This window comes from Nesoenas mayeri (genome assembly GCF_963082525.1).
Source record: "Nesoenas mayeri genome assembly, chromosome: 18".
Classification (NCBI taxonomy): Eukaryota; Metazoa; Chordata; class Aves; order Columbiformes; family Columbidae; genus Nesoenas; species Nesoenas mayeri.
Genome location: NC_137566.1, coordinates 3643315 through 3667659, shown reverse-complemented (window position 1 = coordinate 3667659; position 24345 = coordinate 3643315). Strand labels below are relative to the sequence as shown.

Sequence of the window (24345 nt, the reverse complement as noted above, 5' to 3'; positions counted from 1 at the left end):
AAATATCATAGTCCTGAAGGGTTGGAATTAATCCTTTCTAAATCACTGTGATTCAATGTCTAAGTTTAATCAATGCTTCATGATTCATGCCAACCCATATGCTATGCCAACAGATTGATCTCAAGAACAGAATCCCAGAATGTCAGGGGTTGAAGGGCCCTGGAAAGCTCATCCAGTGCAATCCCCCCATGGAGCAGGAACACCCAGATGAGGTTACACAGGAAGGTGTCCAGGCGGGTTGGAATGTCTGCACAGAAGGAGACTCCACAACCCCCCTGGGCAGCCTGGGCCAGGCTCTGCCACCCTCACCGGGAACAAGTTGCTTCTCATATTTAAGTGGAACCTCCTGTGTTCCAGTTTGAACCCATTACCCCTTGTCCTGTCACTGGTTGTCACCAAGAAGAGCCTGGCTCCATCCTCCTGACACTCACCCTTTACATATTTATAAACATTAATGAGGTCACCCCTCAGTCTACTCTTCTCCAAAATAAAAAACCCCAGCTCCCTCAGCCTTTCCTCATAAGGGAAAAGAAGCACAGTTGGGTTTATTCTTACGCTCTCCTGGATGCAGACTTCCAGCCTGCCGTCCTGCACCACGTAGATGCTGTTGTCCAGCTGCCCGGGCCGGATGATGTATTCACCTTCGTGCAACTGCACAAAGAACATGTGCTTGCACAGCTCCAGGAAAAGAGGTTTCTCAAAGTGGCCAAGGACCCTGCAGGGAAGAAAACACAAAGGGAAGCCTAAAATTGCCACTGTCCTTGGAAAATCCTCCCTAAATTAGCAAAGCCCCCAGGCACAAACAGCAGAGAAACCCCAGCAGCAAGGCAGGACAGAATTCCCCCGTGCAGAAGGGCAAGAGCCCTGTGAAATGCTGAAAACTGTAAAGACTGGAGGTCCTTTTTGAGCAGCGCTCCGAGCAGCACCAGGCTCTGAAAGACATATATCCAGTCTTCCTCATGGCTTTTGAAAGGGAAGAAATATAAAAACCTGCAATAGATTCACACATTGCAGGAAAAAAAGTGACCCTTTTAGCATAGCCACCCTGTCTGTGCAACCAGAACACATGAAAAGTACTGAAAACAAAGGGAAAAATCCCTGTCATCTGCATGAATTCGTAACCTGGAATATTGCAGATAATGTGCACCTGGACCCTGCAATACTGGAACTAGTCGGTCACTACCATGCAGAGAGAAATATGCATCTTAAAGCTGATCATTCCGTGCACAGCACCAAAGGGCCCTTTGTACGGCTCCACTCCCTCACATTTAACAGCATCAATCAATCAAATCCTGCTGCAACATCAATTAGTCACAGGAGATCATAATTCCACAGCAGAAAGTTCAGATGATTTAAATAGCAGTTTTACTGCAGTACGTGTGACCTTCAGGACTAAATTATGTCAGAACTGGGAGTAAAATGAACATAGGCAAACAAAACCAAAATTACAGGTCTGGAGATGGCATTCACTTTGCTGCACCGATACAAACACTGGACTGAACGGGCACAAAGACCCTCCCGCAATCCCCCCAGGGCTGTGAGGGTTGCCTTTGATTCTGTTTGCAACCTTCTTAGCCAGAGAAATAAAGAATTCTGCAGTTTAGAAAGCTGCCAATACGGTATCCAATTAGCATTTCCAAATGATGATGCCTTTCTGTATCAAAAATTGTCTGGCATTCTAAAGGGAACTTAAAACATACTAAGAGAAATCTGTTCATGTCAAAAAAGCTTCATTATCATTATGCCCCAAATTAGGCCACTAATACATGTCCTCAGCTGTTTTCTTAATGTTTCTAGAAAATTAGAAGTCATGTATCCTTTCCCATACGAACACTCAGTCAACTGCTTAACGAGTCTGACCATGCAGAGACAAACTTTAAGGCTTGACACAAACTGCTAAATATTTAGATCACTTGAACATCCACCAAATGCAAACCCCAAACTTATCTCTCCATTTCGCATTACCTGACATTTTTAAGCATGTACAAGACTTCTGATGGCAAATGGGAATTCTTGACATCAAATTCGGTCAGATCTGCCTCTAGCAAGGAGGGAGGTGGTTCTCTGGGCTGCAGAGTTGGACTTTCTTTCTTAATACGCAGAATTCTACAAAATAAAACAGAAGGTGGAGAGTTCAGGAACCAGGCTCCATGGTGTTAATTTTCGCCTTCCCAAAAGCCCAAGTACCTTTTGGCCAACGATAAAACTTTGGTCCGTTTCCGCATCCTTTGGCGAGGCACCGTGTTCCCAACCAGAGTGTTCGGAAGGGTTGTAACCTAGAAGGAAATCACAAAAACAAAGGCATTTACTAAAACCCAAACCAAACTAAAAACCAAACCCCAATCCACCACTTCCAACCCTGCAAAGGCTCCAACTCATCTACCAAGTCACCAGACGGTGAGCAGAAAAGCGCTTGTACGAGACCTTGGAGGACTGGAACGATCTATTCAGGGATCACATTCTTTCTAGAAAGCAAAAGGAGTATACTTGGATTTTATTAAGCTACTGCCACAGTGGTACTGGATGGTAGAGGGAAAAACCCCCAGCTATACAGTTCTCGCTCAGAAACCCTGCAGAGCAGGCAGAGCAGCCACATTCACAGCTCCAGCCTGTGCTGCTGGCAAACAAGCGCTGTGTTCATTCCTGAGCTGGCGGCAAACTCCCCACACGCCAGCAAGGCTCCCACTTGCTTCTAACAGGTACTACATGCCGCCTCCTGGACAAATGCAACAACTGCAAGGCCGAAAAAACACCTTTTAGTTACTTTCCAAACGTTATAGTTCTCCGTTTGCTTCTCAGGGAGCTGAACCCCAGGGAAAAGTTTCTCTCTCCAAAAACAAAACAAACCTTTAGTTTGGAGACTCAATTACTTTTCTCTTTTAGGGAGTAAAATCTTGGTACTTTAAAGTACAAGCAACAGCAGTTAGTTTGTAACATTCTATGTCTTACTCAGGAATAAAAGCAAAGTCTAAAATTCCAAAGAAAAATCACCTGAAATTATCTTAGTACATGGAACTCTAAGCATTCTTTACTTATGTTACGTATGAACACCTGTGTTAAAGAATATTACGATTACAAAGTTGCTGGCAACACACACAACTTGCTTTCACTGGAGGCTTTTTTAGCCAAGGCTGATCCACAATACAGGAGTAAGGTTCAGCGAGTAATCTCCCTCCACAATGAGACACAGCCCCACAACTGAACTTTAAAACCAGCACAGTGTCTGATTATTAAGTCCAAGCATTTGAACTCACCTGGGTGAGGCTGAGCAGTGTGTGAGCAGGAGGCTGCGGCAGCTCGCAGCAGGAAGCGTGTGCTCCTCAGCACACAGTGACCAACAAAGCAAGTTCACTTGCCTGCACCTTATTTCTCTACAGATGTTGTTTTCGGTGCCCTGGCACCGTGAGTGCACAGCTGGATTCCAGCAGGTTGTCCCATGGCCAGGACATCCCCTGCTCTGCCAGTGACCCCAAAAGAGATCAGTTCCAATCACAGAATCCCAGAATGCCAGGGGTTAAGGGCCCTGGAAAGCTCATCCAGTGCAATCCCCCCATGGAGCAGGAACACCCAGATGAGGTTACACAGGAAGGTGTCCAGGCGGGTTGGAATGTCTGCACAGAAGGAGACTCCACAACCTCCCTGGGCAGCCTGGGCCAGGCTCTGCCACCCTCACCAGGAACAAGTTGTTTCTCATATTGAAGTGGAACCTCCTGTGTTCCAGTTTGTACCCATTGCCCCTTGTCCTGTCACTGGTTGTCACCAGAAGAGCCTGGCTCCATCCTCTCGACACTGCCTCTTTCCATATTGATCCCCAGGAATGAGTCCCCCCTCAGTGTCCTCTTGTCCAGCTCCAGAGCCCCAGCTCCCTCAGCCTTTCCTCACACGGGAGATGCTCCACTCCCTGCAGCATCTTGGTGGCTGCGCTGGACTCTCTCCAGCAGTTCCCTGTCCTGCTGGAACTGAGGGGCCACAACTGGACACAAGATTCCAGATGCAGCCTCAATCCTGCTTCCCCAGTCTGGGGAGCCTGCTGGACCTGCACCCTGGCTCTGCCTCTCCAGGGCAGTGGGCAGGGACCACTTACCAGTGTCAAAATAGCTTTTTTTCCTTCACCAACCATTTGTATTTACCATTATTCACTCAACAAGTGACTACAAGCAAGCCCTAACCATTTGTTACTCTAAAAACAGGTCAGAGTTCTGGCTTGAGTAAGAGGCAGCTTTCCAAAGTCAGACTTTATCAAGAGCATCATACATACTAAACCTGTGCACAGAGCTCCAAGCAGTTGCTGCACAGATACTGGTGTGGGAAGCGTTGAGTAAGGAAATCACCTCGACCTCCAGGACCTCTTGCACAAGCTTGTACCAAAACCCAACACAAAACCTCTGTGCCAGCACAGGCACTCACGGCACCTCTGAGAAAATAAGTTCTATTGACTGTGATGGTGCAGTCAGAAATAAAAAACCAATCTCACATGCTGCATACACAAAGGAACTTCAAGGGAAGTGTGTATTTTGAGGAGAAAGACAGGAAGATGAAGCTCCTCAGTTAAATCCAGGCAGTCAGTGATGAACACGCCTACTGAGAGTAACCTCATACATTGAAGAAAATGTCTGCCTGCAGATTTCCTTGAGCCTTCTTGTAATTTCCCAAGAAAAGCCACTTGCAAAGACAAAAGCAAAAAATAAATAAACAAAAAAACTGAACTAAATATCAACCAGCCATAGACTCAAAGGATTGTGGAGCAATCTCCCTTATGAGGGAGTGGAGCATCTCCTGTGTGAGGAAAGGCTGAGGGAGCTGGGGCTCTGGAGCTGGACAAGAGGAGAATGAGGGGTGACCTCATTAATGTTTACATATATATATTAAGGGGGAGTGTCAGGAGGATGGAGCCAGGCTCTGCTGGTGACAACCAGTGACAGGACAAAGGGCAATGGGTGCAAACTGGAACACAGGAGGTTCCACTTCAATATGAGAAGCAACTTGTTCCCGGTGAGGGTGGCAGAGCCTGGCCCAGGCTGCCCAGGGGGGTTGTGGAGTCTCCTTCTCTGCAGACATTCCAACCCGCCTGGACACCTTCCTGTGTAACCTCATCTGGGTGTTCCTGCTCCATGGGGGGATTGCACTGGATGAGCTTTCCAGGGCCCTTCAACCCCTGACATTCTGGCATCTGTGTGATTTAACCAACTGATGCAGAAACAGGTTCACGACTGATGGAAAATTCTTGAGAAGACCTTTCAGAGTAACAGGACAGGAACAACACCAGGATGGGAACCTGAGTGCGGAGGTGGCATTCCTTGTGACAACCCAAGGCACAGAGCTCGATCTTGGGATAAAACCCTCTCGAACACTCTCTAATGAGACTGTTTGACAAGTCCGATTTGCAATTGATAACAAGAAAACAAGGGCGCGTATGCTGAAGTGCTTGGTGCTCTTCACAGACTGTAGAAAAGCAAACATGAGTGTCTGGTTCACAGACAGACTCACACAGGAAAGAAGGTGCCAGATTCCAGTGGGAAGGCAGTACTGGTGGTCACCATCTGAAAGGGACAATCCTGAGGTAATGAATATCTTGAATATAATCCTCAACACTAAGAGAGATTACTACAGAGATATATATTAAAAAAGAAAAATCAACTCCATAGAGGAGTCAGATTTACTCCTACCCTCAGTGTCTGCAAATATTGCTGAAAGAGGTAAGGCTGGGCCAGAAAGAGAAGTTTTTGCTGTTCCATCGGCAATTCAGACAGAATTCCAGGAGCTCTGAAACATTCCCAAAATTCCAGTGAAATTGAAGGCCCTGGGCCAGGCTAAGCAAGTGAAGTTCACAAGACCTCCCAAAGTGGATTTTAATCTTCCCTCCCACCGCACCAGATCCCCTCACCTTCCTCATGATCTTCCGCCCGTAGAACATCACTTTGTCTCGCTTGCGGAATCGGTACTGAGGCACGTGTGGCTGGAGTTGTTCTGAAAAAGAGGAGCATCCCGTCAGAAACCACAGCAGCTCTGCGCTAACGGAAAGAAAACGGAGCACGGGCTCCAGAGCAGCTGTGGTTCCCGCCTGCGGAGCTGCAAGCTCCTGTGGCCAAAGTTTGGAATTGAAACGAACACAAGACACTTCATTATCCAGCTCTGGTCAGCCACGTCAGACTAGGGAAGAGCTGGCTGGAGGCTCTGCCTAATCACCAGAGAGATTAAATGGCTCTAAACAGATATAAGGATTTAATCTCACCAAGGAAACCTCTGATTCACCTGTTTCTCATTATTGTAATGGTGAAATTGCAGCAGGGTTGAAATTCTTTGCATGCCAGCTATACTACAGCCGTCATAGAGAAATAAAACCTGCAGCGTCCTGCACGTGACAGTTGTGAATCCTCCGCTCATACATGGGTAAGTGAATTAACCAAGTTCTTCAGCCTTTCAAAGCTGTTTTCCTGCAAGAACCACCAGCTTTGCAGCGAGCAATCGGTACAAACCGGCACAGAAGCTACCGCTTGTTGCTACAAAAATACAGAGGTAACTGAGAAACTTTTAAAACACACCTAGTTGGTGGGTACTTACTGGATCGTTTCACTCGTCTGTAAACGACAAACACGACAATCGCTATGAGGAGCAACGCAACCGCAGCTCCAATGGCAATTCCGGTCAGCTGTGGGAGGAATTCAGGGAGGAAAGAAGTCAGCGGCTTCTACACTTGGAGATTTTTAAGCACTGTTTGGAGGGCTAAAGAACACTTAGGTCAGTAAGAAGTCTAAAAGTCAAGCACATTCATAAATATTTAGTTTTTAATTAAAACATCACATACGCAAAAAGTTTTAGTTTAAACTACATCAGTGTCTCACTCATAAGTTCACATGCAAAATATTCAGCGTTTTTCCCCCGCTGCGAGCTGATCACCTCAATGTACATTGGGTGAAATAACAGGCGTTCATTCCTGCCTCATACACAGTGACAAAGAAACACACACTCAGACTTTGACTGTGATTCCTAGAGCTCCTGAGAAGCTCCACACTATTTACATACACACACAGTCATTCACCCGGCTGTTTGGAGCTGTACGTTACCATAGTGGTCTGTATTCTGTCTTCCACAAACTGCAGAATGGCTGTTCCGCTCGCTGGTAGCACAGTCTAGCGCCAAAACAAAGGGGAAATTAGTTTCCCGCAACTGGGAAAAAGTCTCAATAAAAACATCTCGGCGCCTGGTCTGGCACACAAAACACAACATTGGAATGGCTGCCCAGGGAGGTGCTGGACTCGCCGGCCCTGGAGGTTTTTAAACTGAGACTGGACATGGCACTTAGTGCCATAATCTAGTAAACAGACTAGAGTTGGACCAAAGGTTGGATTCAATGACCTCTGAGGTCTTTTCCAACCCAGTCGATTCTGTGATTCTGTGAACTTGATTGTATTTGCCAGCATCTTTCAGCTTTGCAAACAGCAGACAACCAGTGGAGAGGGGTCATTAGTGGAGTTCTATGGTGTCAGGATTCCTAAATAGTCCTAAAACAGGGTCAAATGGTGAAGTGATACTAGAAACAAGGAGAAAACAAACCAAGTCCAAGGCCAGATGCATCCCCCTGTAAGTCTTGAGCCTCACAAGTACTTGAATCTGAAGTACTACACGCAGTTCTGGTCCCAGTTTTTGCCTTCGGTCACTCACAGAGTTTGTTCCAGTTCTACAGAGCAAATCGAACTCCTGACTGGGCATTCAGCACAAAGGGATCGCGGCCCTTGCGTTGTCTTCTTCGGCTGCTTTAACGCAGCACATCGACAATTTACCTTCCCAATGTTAGTCAAACTAACTCTATCACTGTTATAATCAGACTGTTATTAGGGGGATTGTAGTGACAAGTCACAAGAATTTGAGGAAAAATAAGTTGAAAAATTGTTAGCAACAAATACATTTTGGCAAAATACAGAGGTTCTCCTGCCCCTCTGCTCTGCCCTGGGGAGACCACACCTGGAATCTTGTGTCCAGTTGTGGCCCCTCAGTTCCAGCAGGACAGGGAACTGCTGCAGAGAGTCCAGCGCAGCCACCAAGATGCTGAAGGGAGTGGAGCATCTCCCGTGTGAGGAAAGGCTGAGGGAGCTGGGGCTCTGGAGCTGGACAAGAGGACACTGAGGGGGGACTCATTCATGGGGATCAATATGGAAAGGGGGAGTGTCAGGAGGATGGAGCCAGGCTCTGCTGGTGACAACCAGTGACAGGACAAGGGGCAATGGGTTCAAAATGGAACACAAAAGGTTCCACTTAAATATGAGAAACAACTTGTTCCCGGTGAGGGTGGCAGAGCCTGGCCCAGGCTGCCCAGGGGGTTGTGGAGTCTCCTTCTGTGCAGACATTCCAACCCGCCTGGACACCTTCCTGTGTAACCTCATCTGGGTGTTCCTGCTCCATGGGGGGATTGCACTGGATGAGCTTTCCAGGTCCCTTAACCCCTGACATTCTGGGATTCTGTGATTCTCCATGTAAGTCTATTGTGGTCACTTAATTTATTTCCCCTTGACACTGTAAGGGACTTAAACAGTTCTGCCACTGTTCAGGCCAGTATGATCTCAAATAACAGCAAAAACAGTCGTTGCCAACTGACAGTCACATTGCTGTGACATGAGGGGAAGAAACACATCACAGAATCACAGAACCACAGAGTGTTAGGGATTGGAAGGGACCTCAAAAGATCATCTAGTCCACAAAACAAACAGATGCACAGACCCAGCCCTCCCGCCTTGATACTGAAAAACAACGAGGGGAAAAAAAGAATCTCAAACCTCAACGAAAAACTGCAAGGTTGCTGCGGGGTTTCTCAAAAACACTGATGAAAACATGATATGCGTCCCACATCCTATGCGGTGCAACTTTTCAAGTAGAATCCTTGTGGAAAAGCAGGGGAAGCAGCACAGGGGCTGCAAGCCCAGAGATGCTTCAAACGCCTACACAGTCCTTGTTACATCACAGCACCTGGGACGGGTGTGACATCACCACGACGTCACCACGGGACACCCCAAACCTGCAGGAGCTCTCTGAGGAGCTCACACGCACCTTACAGGGCTTTGAACAACTCCTGGAGGCAAAACTCACCTGGAACAATCCCAAAAAGAGCCTCGCTTCATTCGAAAACGGAGCAGTGACACGCTAAGGTTATGTATTATATCAGCATAAATAGCATTTGTCCGCTTTTTCTAATGATGCCGAAATTCCGTTAAGAAAATGAGCATTAATAGTAATTAACAGAAATATACAGCTGCACAAACACTCCCGCCCGTCCAGAGCACCAAGCACAGAACGAGCAGCTCTGCTGCGAGTTTAACAAACGAAAGGCAAACAGTGAGACAAACACCAGGCAGGGAGGGGTGGGAACCCTTATCTGCCCCGAAACCAAGGACTCAAACAGGACATCAGACTTCCCTGTAGCTCCTCAGCACACAGGCTCACATGCCGATGTTTTGAGTGTAGATACAGGATTATCACAAAATTTTAACCACATACAAGTAGGCTGTACGTGTTTTTCAGTTGTGAGAAGAACTATTTCCTACCCTATTATACATAACATTACATATTATATAGAACTATTTCCTATGGGCCTTGTATTTTGTTACAATGAAAAACACCACGAGCCTTGTTGGACTAATTTTTCTATTTATGATTAAGAACAGAACACAAGAAGCTGCCAGAGAATCGTGCAATTCTTCCATCTTTTAGGCTAAAACTGTATCGTTGAAGAAACAGGTACTTAAATCATAACATTTTAACACCTTAGAACATGAATAAAAACAGACACACATGAAAAAATGGGACCATTCTTAAATCTTTTGGGAGGATAAGTGTCTTATCAAGAAAGATTTTTTCAAAGCATCACTGTATCTAAAGACATTACCTAAATGTTATCAAATTAGGCACAGGAGCTTTCAGCTTCTGGAAATACGGGGGAAATAAATATGTCCAAAAATAATAACAAAGCATCCCATACCTCGAGGCTGGTGCTGTTGCTTTCTTTATCCATGGCTGGCGGTACATCAGGAGCAAAACTAAGGAGAACAAAAAGAGACGGCTGAGTTGGCAGACGACTGCACTTCCTAATGTAAAGTGTTTTTAACTTTGCAACGCAAAGCAAACCAGAACTGCCATTCAAATCTGGCAGAAACAGACCATTCAAGGGGAAAACCTTATTTATCAGCGCATTGTCGCTGTGTGTTGAGGAGCAGAATCCGGCAAAGGCACCAGAGACACCAGAGCGGCCGAAGCTCCCGGCTGAGTCTCAGCTCCCCCGGAGAGGGAACCGCCGGGAGCCCCGGAGCCGCCGCCTCGCACACACTGGCCCCGCGTTCCCTTTGCTCCAAGGGACCCGCAGCTCCCGGTGCCGAGTCCGGGACACGGCGACACCTCACTGACATTCACCGACACGGGGACGCTTCACCGACACCTCGCCGGGCACAGCACGGAGCCGCAGCCCCGGCAGCGGGTCAGCCCAGCCCGGCTCGTCCCGGCCGTGCTGCCGCCGCAGCGGGCGGAGCCCCCGGCGCTCCCCGTTAACGTAAATCACGGAGCGCGGACGCAAATCAAAATAAAAAACAACCTCCCGGCCGGGCCACGGGGCACCGGCACCTCCCGAGCTGCCGTTACGGGCGCTGCCGAGCCCCGGGCACCCGGGCCGGGTCGGGTCCCCTCACCTGCCGCCGCCGCACCCCGAACCGCCGCCGCCGAGGTCAAAGGTCACCACCGGGGGCGACAGTCGCGGCGGGAAGACCCTGCCCGCCCAGGGGGAGGGACAGCTCCCGCCCACTCCGCGGGCTCCCTGCTGCTGATTGGTGAGGAAAGCCCCCACCCCCGCGCCGAATGGCCCGCGTCCTTCGCAGGTTAGGATAGGCGCTGCGGATTGGCTGGTGCGTTTCGGCCAATGGGAGCGGGCGGTGTTGCCGTGTGCGGAGGCGGTGGCGCGCTGAGGTGAAGGCGGCTCGGCGCGGCCGGTACCGGAGCGGGGCTCGGCCGTGGTTTCGCTGACCCCCCGGTGCCCGCCATGGGGCTGCTCACCGCGCTGGCCCGCGGGCTGGTGCGCGGCGCCGACCGCATGTCCCCGTTCACCAGCAAGCGCGGCCCGCGGAGCCACAACAAGGGCCGGGGCGCCAAGAAGCTGGGGGTGCTGACGGCCGGCAGGAAGTTCATCCTCCTCAGGGAGATGGTGCCGCAGTTCATCGTCCCCAACCTGGAGGGCTTCAAGCTCAAGCCCTACGTCTCGTACCGCGCCCCCGAGGGCTCCGAGGCGCCCATGACGGCCAAGCAGCTCTTCAGCGAGGTGGTGGCTCCGCGCATCGAGACGGACGTGAAGGATGGGACGTTCGAGCCCGGCAACCTGGAGAAGTACGGCTTCGAGCCCACGCAGGACGGGAAGCTCTTCCAGCTCTTCCCCAAGAACTACGTGCGGTAGAGCATCGTGGGAAGAGCATCGCCCTGGTGTGAGAGACTGTCACTGGCTATTAAAAGCAAACCCTTCCTCTTGGTCTTTCTGCAATGTCTGGTTTAAATTGGCGGTTAATGTTTCATCCCCGGCTAAGGGAAGTGTTATTTGTGTGTGGTTGTGTAAGCGTGTGGGCGTCCTGCTCTCAGACAAGAGCTGTTTGATCAGACGCTGATAATTAACAGGCGGCAGTTTCTCTCCAGGCGGCTGAAACATCATTTTGTCCTTCTGGGAAGAAATTCCTGCCCTGCAGGAGCGAGAGGACGGGTCTGCCCTGCTCAGGACGGTCCAGGGTTCCCCGGCTGTGGGGACAGGGCACTGACAGGGCAGCCCGAGGGGCAGCAGTGGCCAAAGAGGGGACACATGGATGGATTCACCCCCAGCTCCAGCTAAGTGTTCCACTGACCCAGGAGTGAGACCTACAATGGGCAAAGTCAAGTCTATACCCTAAACTCTCTGAGAACTGTTGTTATATTAAATGCCATGATTTTTCCTGACTTCCCCAAGCCTTAAAGCTTCTCTTTCTTTTAGAGTAAATCAGGATACAGTTACCAGGTGCATCTAATGTCTGTGCCTTAGCAGGGCAGCTACTTGAAGTTGCAAGGTTAGGGTTTAAATTTGAAACATATCTCAAGAGTTGTTACTTTGGGATATTTATTAAAGAGCAGTGTCTTGCTGTTCACCGAATAAAATGGATACAAGTGACATTTACATGGACAGTTGTGTGCAACTGTTTAAAGTAGAAACTGCTAAATTCTAAATGGTTTAAGTCAGGGGGTGTCAAACTCATTTTCACTGGGGCCCGCATCAGCCTCGCAGTTGCCTTCAAAGGGCCAAATGTAATTTTAGGCCTGTATAAATGTAAGTACTCCTACATTTATTTACTCTCATTTATTTTTTAAGCTGTCAGAAAGAACATGTTTTCTTTGACACCCAAGTGCTGGGTCTTTGAGACTTTGATTCTTCTGTGTGGGGAGAGTGCAGCCCTCCCTGGAGGTACTCGGGGACTTCCATGAGGTTTTCTAAATACAAAGTACTTAAAAGTTCAGGCATTAGGGAATTAAATCACAATTAAAATGTTCACTTTTGGAGAAAGAAAGCATGTTTACTTTGTTCTCAGTGAGCATCCAGTCTGTGTTGAAGACTGACAAATGAGTCCTTAAAGTGGTATTTAAAAAAATATATAAATACCACTTTTCGGGGCTGGATGGGGCTGTGATGGCAGCTGGGGATGCAGCACTAGAGCCCCAAGTAACCAAAGTTGTGAGCACGCTTGGGCACAGAGGGTTCAAGAACCACATCTGCAGTGGGGTGGAAGGGAAGCTGCAGTTCTTCTAATTAAGCCTGACCTGCATTTTTCAGCTCACCAGCATAATATTTATGCAGATGTGGTTGAGGTGGTGCCTTGCCTGTTCTTTCAGAGGTGCCGCTTTCTTGGGGACAGCCCTTCGCAGGTGGCTGGAGTGGTGGGCAACAGAACGTGAGGCTGGGGACCAGCAGGTCCTGTAGCCTTTGGTGCTGATACCAGCCCAGCATTGAAGAAGCTGCTTGAACGAGGACAGAGGTTCACTGGACACTCCTCATTTCTCAGGGCATAGCAAGGACTAATGTCACACATTAAGTGTCCCAGTCTGGTCAAGTTCTGTGACACCTCTCGGCTTCACTCACCTCAGGCTCTTTATCCCGCAATGCAATAAAACAGCTTTACAAGCTTTTAAGACTGAGTCACGGCTAAAAGCCGTGTCCCTGCAGGGATACACCCTCGGTGCTCTCACTGAGGTGTGAGGGAACCAGATTGTCCACATTCGCCACCAAACGCCCTCAGGGACTGGCCGTCACAGGACAAGGCAGAAGGTCCTCACACGGACTAAAAATCATACCAACCAAAGTGAATCATTTATCTTGATTTTATTTTAGAAACATCCAAAAATAGGGTGGTTTTTGTTTTATTTTTTTAACAAAAGCTCTTGTTCACACTACTAGTATGAATCTTCATGTAACAGCACTCAAGGATGTTTTCTAAAATACACATTCACCCTTGAAAAAGGAGTTTCAGAGCAGTAAAATTCTTATCAGCTGTACCTCGTTTGAGCTGCAGCACTGTTACACACAGATACCTGTTGCTGGTGTTTCTTTCCCTCCAGGCAATTAATTCTTTAGGACCCTCAAGGAAAATCCACACAGGCTAAAAATTACTTACCTAGTTTAAGCTGTATTTTTGTTTCTAGGAAGATAATAGAGAAAGCATTCCAGAAACAGGGGTTTGCTGGTATTTCACAGTGGAAAAAGAAATCTAATGGAGCGACCATGAGAAATTCTGCAGCCATTCCTGGAGGTAGTCAGGGCAATGTTGTTAAGAGTTTGGTTTCTGTACTTAACTTGCTTTGAACTTAAAAGACGTCAGCAAACGCTGCCTGTACTTTTTGGAGGTTTTGATCTTAAAGCTGTTTACCTTTAAAAAAACGGAAAGATTTTGACTTTGGACCTACATGATGTGTCACTGTGGAGAGCAGAAAACATGAGCTGGGCACCAGGGGACAAGGGGGTTAAGTCTGGCAGTAAAATGCGGCGGGGTCACTGCGCTATTTATGCTACACCAGGCTGTGCTTGGCTTGGGGAGTGAAAACGTGAGATTGCAACCAGGTGATGAGGCTGATGTAAAATTTGGCTGTGCAGAGACACCAGAACCCTCCAAGAAATGCCCTGCTCAGAGCAATGCTCCCCATCGCCAAACTGCTGCCTGTCGCACTGCTCACGTCTGGATTTCCTCCTAAAAATATAATTTCTCTCTACTGAAGACCCCTACAAGTACAACGTCAGTAGCCGGACTGTCTTTGAGCATCTTCTCAAGGCACACACTAGTTTACACATCACACCACAAGCTACACGTGCAGCTACGCCTCTACTCATGGGCTTTTCCGAGACAGGGAAACTTCAGATCACGTTCTACACGTGGTGTACTTTGTCTACATGCAGCAGCACAGACAGGTTTGGTTTGTGATGGAAACAGGAGAATGGGCTTAACAGATTGATTGTACAAATGCAAACCAGCCTTGAAGGGATTGAAATGCAAAGTAAAAAGCAGCAACCTTTGCCAGGAAAGCTCTCCCACTTTGAACTAATACGTTAAGGGAAAACTAAATAAAAGCATCTGTGCTTGACCACGCTCCTCAAAGCAAAGGCTTTTCTTATCCTTGGAAATGAACCACCAGTAATTCCATCAGGATTGGCCTTAAAAGGCTCACAAGCTCAATAGTAAAATGGAAAAAGCCCAGCAGAAATCAGAGCCCAAGCTCAGCTCTCACTCTCAGCACAGTTCTCCTGGTCAATGCAAACCTTCAGTTGTTTTTTCCCGATGGAGATCTAGAACTTGGCGTCCCCGCAGGGGTCACCAGGCTCATCTCCCACTTCCAGACATGGAGGATATTGTCATAAAAAGAACAAGTTGCTACGATGCTCATTTCTTTCGGGTGGTCTAGAGACCTGGCTGAATCACCGCTTCTGTCCAGGCCCGTCCCGCTGGGTCTCTTCGCTCCTGAGTCAGATCTGCTGCCTGACTCGGGATCTCCCCCTCGCTCTGGGCCCCCAACCAAACCTAAACTCCCCTTTAAGTCAGGGCTCCCAACCCGGTCAGGATCCCCGGACAGCTTAGGGCCCCCCTCTGCTTTGAGTGGCAGGGCAGGGCCTTCGCTCTCCTCATCCAATATTACATCAAAAGTAGCTGTAGGAGACTCATAAATTATCTTCAGGTTTTGGACCTGCAAATTCAGTCTCTCGTCGCCTCCGTCTGATCTTCCCCCGAGCTCCTCCGCAGACGGACACGCAGCAGCCGAGTCCTGCGCTGCAGTCCAGGAATCCCTCGGACACAGCCTGGACCAGTCAGCCCCGTAGGCCAAGGAATTGTGCAAGACATAGGATGACAGGATGATACATTCCTCCATGTTTTCCGCTTAAAGAAAAAAGAATATATATACATATGAAACGATCAGAAATCAAATTGTGGTTTGCTGCAGACTGCACAAAGCCATTCCAGTGTTGGCCACGTCCTACGGGAGGAGTTCTCAGGCTATTTCCTTCTCCACAACAATTAAGCATTCAAGGTGCTGCCTACCCTGAGAGTTTTTCAGCCCTGATTTTCCCCAGTTCAGTGAGCAGACAGGACAAGAGGGTTTCGTGGGCACGAGGTTTAAGAGCCTCATTATTCCAAATACATAAAAAGGCACAAGAAAGACAAGATAGATCACACAGTGATCCCCTCAGAAATACAACTGCTGAGACTGCCAGGCCAGCCTCTGGTTATCCATAAATCATAGATGGGTTCTTCCCATGAGCTTTCAGAGTCAAACACTTGCTCTGATATTAAATGGACATCAAGTTCCTCCCTTCCCTACAAAGGAGAAATGTCATCCTCATTTCGCAAGCTGTGCATCTGCCCAAGGCCTGGAGAAACCCAGGAAGGCAACCAGTTTGTGCAAAACTGTATTTGTAATGTAAATGCAAACAGCTTTTAATCACCTAAATACCTTCTGATTCACATGGAAGGCTTATTCATGTTATTCTAGATTAACCAGACTGCACGGCACTTTTTTCCGAGGCAATAACAAATTCACCAGCGGGTCAGGAACTTCTGCTGACAGTGAAGCATCACCTGACATTTGGAAGAACCTCTTTGAACCACCATGACTACAAACCAGAACAATCACGTCAGCAGGCGAGGCCTTCACACCAACACAAACAGGCTTTCTGCCCATGGAAAGGAGTTTCGAGAGATTTACACATGAGCAATGCCAGTGTCTTTGCACAACCCGTCAGGCCAACGGTGAGGATACGCTGCAAGTCACCTCAGGTTGGAATCCAAGTCTACGGCTATGAACAACATCCAGATCTTTCCGGAAAGCCCAGAGATGGAGTTTCCCCATTAACCTGGGGGCAGCAGAGCAGCACAAGAGCATCTCTGTTCCTCCAAACACTCACCCATGCTTCCGCGGCAGTCCAGGATTTTGAACCCGCTCTGCATGCAGGCTGCGAGCAGCACGAAATCACAGGTCGGGTGCCACTTCAGCCTCCAAACCCCACCTTCCACGTGGGTGTCTGCCAGCGGCTGCTTCATGTTCCTGGTGTCCCACAGCAGCACGTGCTCATCGTAGCTGGAGACACATCACAAATACACATGAGGACCGGCAGCAAAGCTGATTCAGCGCAACAAGCACAGAAGAAAATAAGGCGAGATCGCGTGCTCCTCACCGCAGTGAATTTCTGAAGAGATCGCACCGTAGCACGTTAGTGTTGGTCACATTAGTGAAGAGCAGCCAGAAGGGACTTACCTGCCAGTGGCCAGAAGATTCTCCCGGTGGGGACTGCACTGAATGCTGCACACTCCCATTGAATGCCTGCAAGAGAGGGAAGAGAGCGCAGTGTAAGACTTGAGAAGGGAGTCTTCCTTGAACACCGTGGATTTTAGGTCCAAATTACTGCATCAAGGTGTCTCCGGAAAGGAGAGAGAGGTTAATTCAAACTTCAGTCCAGTGAAATACACAGGCAGAGTCCCATCAATCGGTCCAACAGCCTTTGACCCACTCAGTTAGCAAAAATATTTTCTAGTTGTACCATAAACTGCTGTTCAGAGCCCTTAAGAATTTCAGCACAATAACTTCATTCCCAGGAGACTTTACTCCCAACATGAATATTTCCATAGCAATAATCCCCAGTGTATTTTAAGGTTAAATACACAATTTCACTGGAGAGTTGTGCACATTGTTTTAATCATATTTTAAAAGACATGTTATGCCACCAGAAAAAAAAAAAGAGACCGTTACTCCAAATGAGTGAAGAGTGGAGAATATTTTCTAAAAAACAAGAGATAAATAAGATAAACAAATTTAACACACACAGAAATTCCCAAAATAAAAGTGTAAATCTGTACCTTTCTTTTAGGAAGAAGCTACCACCATCTTCATGAGTGGAAGTGAGCTATTGGTTTATTAAGTTGAAGGACACAGAAAAGAAAGTTTCAACCTGAAGTTGTCTTGATGGAAAAAAAAACAACTGATAGATGTCTCCGTTCTCCAAAGGAGGCAGAAACAGGACCCCACTGTCACTGCACATCTCTGGCTTAGCAAGGGCCACTGTAGCACCATATGTTCCCACGCAGCAGCTGTTGGGTCCAGCTGCAGACACACTCACCTCTTGCTGGTGAAGATGGGAGCCTCTGGCCGGCAGCGGGTGTCCCAGCCCTTCAGCAGGTTGTCATCTCCTCCTGCACAAAGACACACGCTGTTACCCAGTGGAAAAGGACCTGGGGGTGTTGGTGCCAGCGGATGAAGCTGAGCCAGTGTGTGCCCTCGTGGCCAAGGCGGCCACCAGTGTCCTGGCTGGTCCGAGCACTGCTGTGGCCTGACCATCCCTGTGCTGGGCACTGGGGAGGCCAAACCTCTAATCCTGGGGTCAGTTTTGGGGCCCTCATGCCAAGAAAGGCCTTGAGGTGCTGGAGCGAGTGGAGAGAAGGGAACGGAGCTGGTGAGGGGCTGGAGCACAAGTGTGATGGAGCGGCTGAGGGACCTGGGGGGTTCAGCTGGAGAACAGGAGCTGAGGGGAGACCTTCTGATCTCTGACCTGCCTGAAAGGAGCTTGGAGCCAGGGGGGTCGGGCTCTGCTCCCCAGGAACAAGCGCCAGGAGCAGAGGAAACGGCCTCAAGTTGCGCCAGGGGAGGTTGAGGTTGGATGTGGGAACAATTTCTTCCCCAAAGGGCTGTGGGGCATTGGAACAGGCTGCCCAGGGCAGTGCTGGAGTCACCATCCCTGGAGGGGTCAAAAGATGCATGGGACATGGGATAGGGGTTAGACGTGGACCTGACAATGTGAGATTAACAGTTGGACTCAACGACCTTAAGGGTCTCTTCCAACCAAAATGATTCTATGATTCTCCCCAAACATCAGCCAAGCGGCCGGCACAGTGCACCGAGGCAATGCAGTTAACGCCGAGCTGACGCATTTCAGCCCTGGGATCTCACATTTCACAGCCACGCCAAACGCCACCCTCACAGCACTCGTCACCGCAGAAGAGACGGGCGTTAGCGATACCCTCACTTTGCTAAGCAAAAAAGAAGATAAAAAGACTGGACTCTAGAAACTCCCTGGCTCCCTTTTGCAAACTTTGTTGCCAATAGCCAGCCAAAGTAGCTTAAAAGGCACAGCTTCTCCTCATTAATTCCAACCACTTTCTGCAATCAAGAAGCCTTTTGTCTCTAGCAGAGGCCCCAGCTCTTTCAAGAAGTGTGATCCAAGCAGCATCCAACCCTGGAAAGTAAAATCCCAAGGAACACACACCCCTAAACACGGTGCCCCCTCCCTGACACCCCAAAATGAGATTCCCAGCCCTTACAGACCTGAATACACAATATTGGTGTCCCAGTAATTAAAAGCAGCGATCCAGGCCTCAAATTTGTGAGCTTCCCACTGATTCAGGACATGGACGGAAGGAGCAGATTCATCTATGGAGAAAAGATTCAGCTTCCCCTCTGAATCACTGCTGATCACTCTCAAAGGACATCCGCTGCAGTGGAAGACAGAGAAAACATTAGAAATTACTGAAACCTGTGTCCTAAGAAGCTGTTAGAGTAAAAAAACAGCTACCAAAGTAGAGACAGATAACGTAACGTAATACTGTATATGTTTGATTCAACTAAACGCTCAGAGAAGCCAGCAGGACAGTGGAAGGAATGCACACGCCTATTCCGTTCTTTTTAGCTTCAGCCCAGCCCATCATCTCCAAATCACCTACATTAATGATCCCCATTCCCTGATCTCGCAGGGGCAGCAAACCACTCACACATGTGAGGGATACAACAACAGCCTTGGGGCTTTTCTTCTCCTAGGTGCATAACCTGACCGCTCACACACCCGATATTAAATCAATAAACAAATTCCAGGTGAAGAAGAGTTGGATTTCTCCCAGTGAGGCTGACAAGCACCTTTCAGAGCCTCTTCCCTCTTCTGGAGTACGAAGAGATGTTTTATTTCCCTGCTGTCACAGCCTCGGAGGTGCCGGCTGATCCTGACCCTTCCAGCACAGCCGCGGTTTCTGGACACAATGTTCTTGGAGCACTGGCAAAGGTTTTGCAGCTCACAGTGCACAGATGTTCTGACAATCCCTGACATTAACCAGGTACCTTCTGTTTGGTTACCTGCAATTGTAGCTACTGATTTGGTGGCTCGGGGCTTCTTTCCACCTCTACACTGTATGATGGCTACTGAACCGAACTGAATCTCCCAAACTTCCCCACAGGAGATGTGAAGGCTGCACATTCAGCTTCTAGAAGGGGTTATTTGTCTCTCAAGTGACAACAGCGGCAGGCTTTAAAATGCCTTTTCATCATGGCAATGATCATTTATCTCAAGGTCAGAGAATAAGGGAAGAATTTAAGGAAGAATCAAGTGTAAGTTGGAATTCTACTTATTCATTTAAAAAGCATGCACAGAAACAGCTTTTAATTAGCAAAAGCTATTAAATATTTGCCCTACAGAATCACAGAATGGACTGGGTTGGAAGAGACCTCAGAGATCATCCAGTCCAACCCTTGGTCCAACTCCAGTCCATTGACTAGATCATGGCACTAAGTGCCATGTCCAGTCTCAGTTTCAAAACCTCCAGGGCTGGTGACTCCAGCACCTCCCTGGGCAGCCATTCCAATGCCTGACCACTCTCTCTGCACAGAATTGCTTTCTAATCTCCAGCCTCGATTTCCCCTGGCAGAGTTGAAGCCCATGGCCCCTTGTCCTATTGCTGATGCCTGGGAGAAGAGCCCAATCCCCCCCTGGCTATAACTGCCCTTCAGGTAGTTCTAGAGAGTGCTGAGCTCACCCCTAAGCCTCCTCTTCTCCAGACTGAACAAGCCCAGCTCCCTCAGCCTCTCCCCATAGGGCTTGTGCTCAAGTCCCTTCCCCAGGCTTGTTGCTCTTAATGCCCTACAGCATTAAGCACACAACTACCTGATCCCCTCAGTTTCCAGCCTCCCACCAAAGGCATCTGTGCACTTAACATACAGAAAACATATACCCTACCTCTTCCAAGGTACAGCTAACTGATGTTATTGCATTCAGTGACACCATTTCTGAATCAAACATATGAGCAGTTGAGAGAGGAAGGAGCTGCTTCCAACCCAGTTATCTCCCAGTTCTCACTGACCCATGTTTAAACTGCCTACATGTGCTATTTTAGCCGTTTTTACGTGGAACTTCACACTAAAATTTCACCCATTCTAAGAGCAGAATTGGAACCAGCGGATCCATCTGCATCCTATTCTGGTCCTTCCTTTAAGCAAAAGCAACAGAAGACATATTGCCCCTTTGTCACCCTTGCTCTGGCAACAGCAACTTCTAGAGAAGGTGCAGGGAGACAGCTGTGACCACGAAAACTCCGAAACCACAAAAAGCCACCAAAAGTTCACTCATCAAAGTCCTCAACTTACGGCTGCAAACTGTCACACACACACCAACCTCCGACACCTTTCTCTCCCATCCTCACCATTGCTCCCGTCCTGTGGACCAGTCCAGAGACAAGGCCAGGCGCTGTGCGCCGAGCTGGGCCCTGAAGCACGGCTCCAACGTGCAGCTCTTCTTCTACTGGAAAGAAAAGGCAGGGGTTAAGGCTGGGAAGAGCAGCGGCAGGGAGGGGCAGAACGGGAGGATTTTTCTGCTGGGACTTCATCTTCAGCTCAGACCCGACTGGCAGTCTCCCTGCTCACGTTTTTCAAAATTACTTGTGCAAGTTCTATGACTTGAATGTTCTTCATATTCCATTTCCATTTGCATTACTTTTTTCTATCTGTCTGTTTGCTTTTTGCACATTTCACCTGCCAAACTTACTCTTTCCATCTTCTGCATTCGGACACAAGCTCAGTTACTCCACGAACATCCCACCCGCTGCTGTTGAATCACACCAGCCTCCCTTTGCCCCCCCTCAGTTCTGTTTCAGTTGCTGCTGACCCCTCTTCCCTCGGCTTCCCGCTGCAGAGGCGCAGGCACAGGTCCCAGAAATTCCTCTAAAATCAATGATTTCTTTGCAAAGTACAGCACAGAGCTGGTGCCTCCTGACGAGGGACCCTCAGCGGAAAAAAACGGGTGTGTAACACCCCAGGTACTGCTGACTCCACAGCAGCTGTTTTCCACAGAGCATATTAGGGTCCCCCACTAAAGGAGAGATGAAGCGTCCCACAGAAACGTACAATTCCTTAGCTCCAGCAAAGCAAACGTGCACGCACAGGATCCCCGCCTTCCCATCTCCCACCAAACCCCCTTATATTTCGCTTCCTTTCAGTGACATGAGGACCTGACTGCTGAATTCCCTACAGTGATGGCTCATCACTCCCTTCTCTCACCAGCCAAGAGCCGCCCTTCTCCAAAATTATTCCCCTTTTTAACAACTTTGTGCTTTCTGCCACGTTCACCAACTAGTCCACACTGTCAAGTGACAGTTTCCAGGCTTTGCTTCTGTGCCCCTCATGTCCCCCATCTCCCGCACTCCGCGAGTGGGCAGAGTCCCCTTAGTGCCACAAACAGATTTGTGGGGCTCATGAGAAACATTATCAGAAGACAAAAGAAGTGTTTAGAAAGCCGAGCATACCGAGGAAGCCATGGAAACCATACAGCTCTCCTACGAGCCTCTGAATGTTGCTAACAAATCCGGGCTAAATGCAGCTCCCACAGCCACCTACCTCGCTCCCCGTCAGCTGGAAAAACTCCACGGCGCCCGTCGAATTTGCAACGCCAACCATGGGGTGTTCTGCAACAGGAACATGGCACCTAAAACATCAAGTTGAACAAGTCTCGAATGTCCATCTTGCTGGTGTTTAAGGAGGAGAGGAAAGTCAGCACTTTTATTCCAGGATGCACAAGACGATACTTCATAAAAACCTCATTAAGAAAATCTAAGGCTCCTCAAGTTTTCACAAGCCTACACGGAGGAGATTATATACAGGGGAAATCTATATATTACTATATAAACAAGAGGTCCACGGTGTCTGACCAGTTGTTCATAAATAAGCAGAAAAGCACATCAGAAATGAGCGCAGCCTTTGCTTGCTGAAGCAAACTGGAGAACACCTCCCTCCAAGAAGCCAGGGACGCTTTAGTCAATAAATATTACTGGTTTTGCCATATCAACAGCCAAAAAAGGCAGGACCCCAGGCCAGCGTTACCATTTGATGTCCAGGATGGCGGCCGTGTCGATGCGCTGGATCTCGCTCAGCGGGATGTAGGGCTGCTCCTCGTTGTAGTGATACAGGTAGAGGCGCCCGGTGCGGTCGCAGGCCCCGCTGCTCCCGCGGGAGTCGGTCTGCGGCAAAAACCGAGACGAAAAGAGTAAGTTTAGCAGCTTTTCTGCCTCCCTCAGACCTTCCCCCACCCGACCGTGCGGTGCCCGCCGGGAGGAGCGGGGTGAGGGCTCCCGCTTTCCAAGTGTTTCCCTTGAGGGGTTAAAGCGGCCGCAGGTCGCTCGGAGTCACCCACGCTCACGGGAAACCCACGGGCTGCGGTAAACGCGGCTGGGCCGGGCACGGCCCCGCGGGGGGACAGCGGCCCCGGCACCCCCGGGAAACGCGGTGCCTGCGGCGGCCCGGGGGCAGCGGGAGCGCGCGGCGGGCGGGCGGGCTCACCGGGGCGGGCGGGCGCAGGTGGTAGGTGCCGCAGGCCAGGATGCTGTGCCAGCCCTCCACCGGGCACCACTCCACCGCGTCCGCGCTGAACTCCGTGTCCACCACCTGCAGCGTCCGCGTCCGGCTCGGCGCCGCCATGTCCGTCAGGCCGGGCCCATGCCGAGCCCCGCGGCTCCGGGCGCGCCGCCGCGCAGCGGAATCGCCGCCCGTTCACTTCCCGGTCAGGGGCGGTGCTGCCCGGCCCCGGAGCGCTGGGCGGTGCTGGGCGGTGCTGCCCGGCCCCGGAGCGCTGGGCGGTGCTGGGCGATGCTGGCCGGCCCCGAGCGCTGGGCGGTGCTGCCCGGCCCGGAGCGCAGTGGCCCCAGCCCGGCGGGCCGGACACGCAGCGCGGGGTGCTGAGCTTCGCCCTTAGCGCCCTCGGATGTGGCTTTTTCCATGAATCACAGAATCATTTTGGTTGGAAGAGCCCCTCAAGATCATCGAGTCCAACCGTAACCCACCCCTGGCACTGCCCCATGTCCTGAGAACCTCATGTCCGTCTGTCCAACCCTCCAGGGATGGTGACTCCAGCACTGCCCTGGGCAGCCTGTTCCAATGCCCCACAGCCCTTTGGGGAAGAAATTGTTCCCAGACCCAACCTCAACCTCCCCTGGCGCAACTTGAGGCCGTTTCCTCTCATCCCGTCACTTGCCCAAGCTCTGTGCAGACACAAGTTCCAGCACCCACCGCAACGCACGGGCAGGGCCCTGCGGGTCAGGTGAAGGGCAGCTGCTCATCTGAGAGAAAATCACCACCACCATTCCCCTCACATCCTCCCTCCGCCGCTCTTCCTCACCCCGGCGCTCTCAGCGCAGATCCGGGGCTGTGCCCCCTCCGTTCTGACCCCGTTCCTGCCAGCACCTCGTCCCGCTGCCCTTCCCCAGGGTGAGAACCAGCCCGGGGCACACAGCACATCTGTACCGGCACTCAGCACTCACCTTTTGGGGTTCTCCCATAAACAACATGACATTTGTTAACACTGAATTTACCTGCCAGTCTGTCTTGTAACATCCTCCCGCAATTCTCCACTCAGCCTTTATTACAGTATTATTACATTGAACAATCTAATCATTGGATATTGTCACCTTCCTGGTTCACTACTTTTTTCCCAATTATTTTTTAATGTATTTGGCATCCAAACGTTGACTTCCCTCCACAAAAAAAACCCCACACCTCCCTTTAACTCTTCCTTTCCTGTCT

The 24345-nt window shown here is 49.6% G+C and overlaps 3 protein-coding genes across 6 annotated transcripts in view; 1 reads left to right on the top strand and 2 right to left on the bottom strand.

The window, feature by feature from the left end:
* The window catches only part of PNPLA7 (patatin like domain 7, lysophospholipase), a 125152-nt gene extending 114417 nt beyond the window's left edge, over nt 1–10735 (bottom strand). For 3 of the 4 annotated variants that reach the window (XM_080356186.1, XM_080356188.1, XM_080356189.1), the window contains exons 1-8: nt 10671–10735; nt 9971–10028; nt 7065–7130; nt 6562–6649; nt 5885–5967; nt 2188–2276; nt 1966–2106; nt 556–715 (exon numbers count right to left, since the gene is read on the bottom strand). In XM_080356186.1, the coding sequence (XP_080212312.1) occupies nt 556–715; nt 1966–2106; nt 2188–2276; nt 5885–5967; nt 6562–6649; nt 7065–7130; nt 9971–10003 (660 nt within the window). In that variant the 5' untranslated portion in view covers nt 10004–10028; nt 10671–10735. Of the gene's footprint in view, nt 1–555; nt 716–1965; nt 2107–2187; nt 2277–5884; nt 5968–6561; nt 6650–7064; nt 7131–9970; nt 10102–10670 lie in introns of those variants that run through there. The other variant, XM_080356187.1, reaches the window with a different exon arrangement.
* Nucleotides 10736–10903: 168 nt separating this feature from the next.
* Nucleotides 10904–12103, top strand: MRPL41 (mitochondrial ribosomal protein L41). Its single transcript, XM_080355688.1, has one exon. It carries the CDS (start codon nt 11018–11020, stop codon nt 11423–11425), a length of 408 nt encoding a protein of 135 aa, XP_080211814.1. The 5' UTR covers nt 10904–11017; the 3' UTR covers nt 11426–12103.
* Nucleotides 12104–13397: 1294 nt separating this feature from the next.
* Nucleotides 13398–23340, bottom strand: DPH7 (diphthamide biosynthesis 7). Its single transcript, XM_080356190.1, has 9 exons — nt 23107–23340; nt 22651–22787; nt 22168–22255; nt 20979–21073; nt 18841–19007; nt 17639–17711; nt 16780–16845; nt 16430–16602; nt 13398–15404 (listed from the first exon to the last, which is right to left on the bottom strand). Exons 1-9 carry the CDS (start codon nt 23242–23244, stop codon nt 14794–14796), a joined length of 1548 nt encoding a protein of 515 aa, XP_080212316.1. The 5' UTR covers nt 23245–23340; the 3' UTR covers nt 13398–14793.
* Between the last annotated feature and the right edge of the window lie 1005 nt (nt 23341–24345).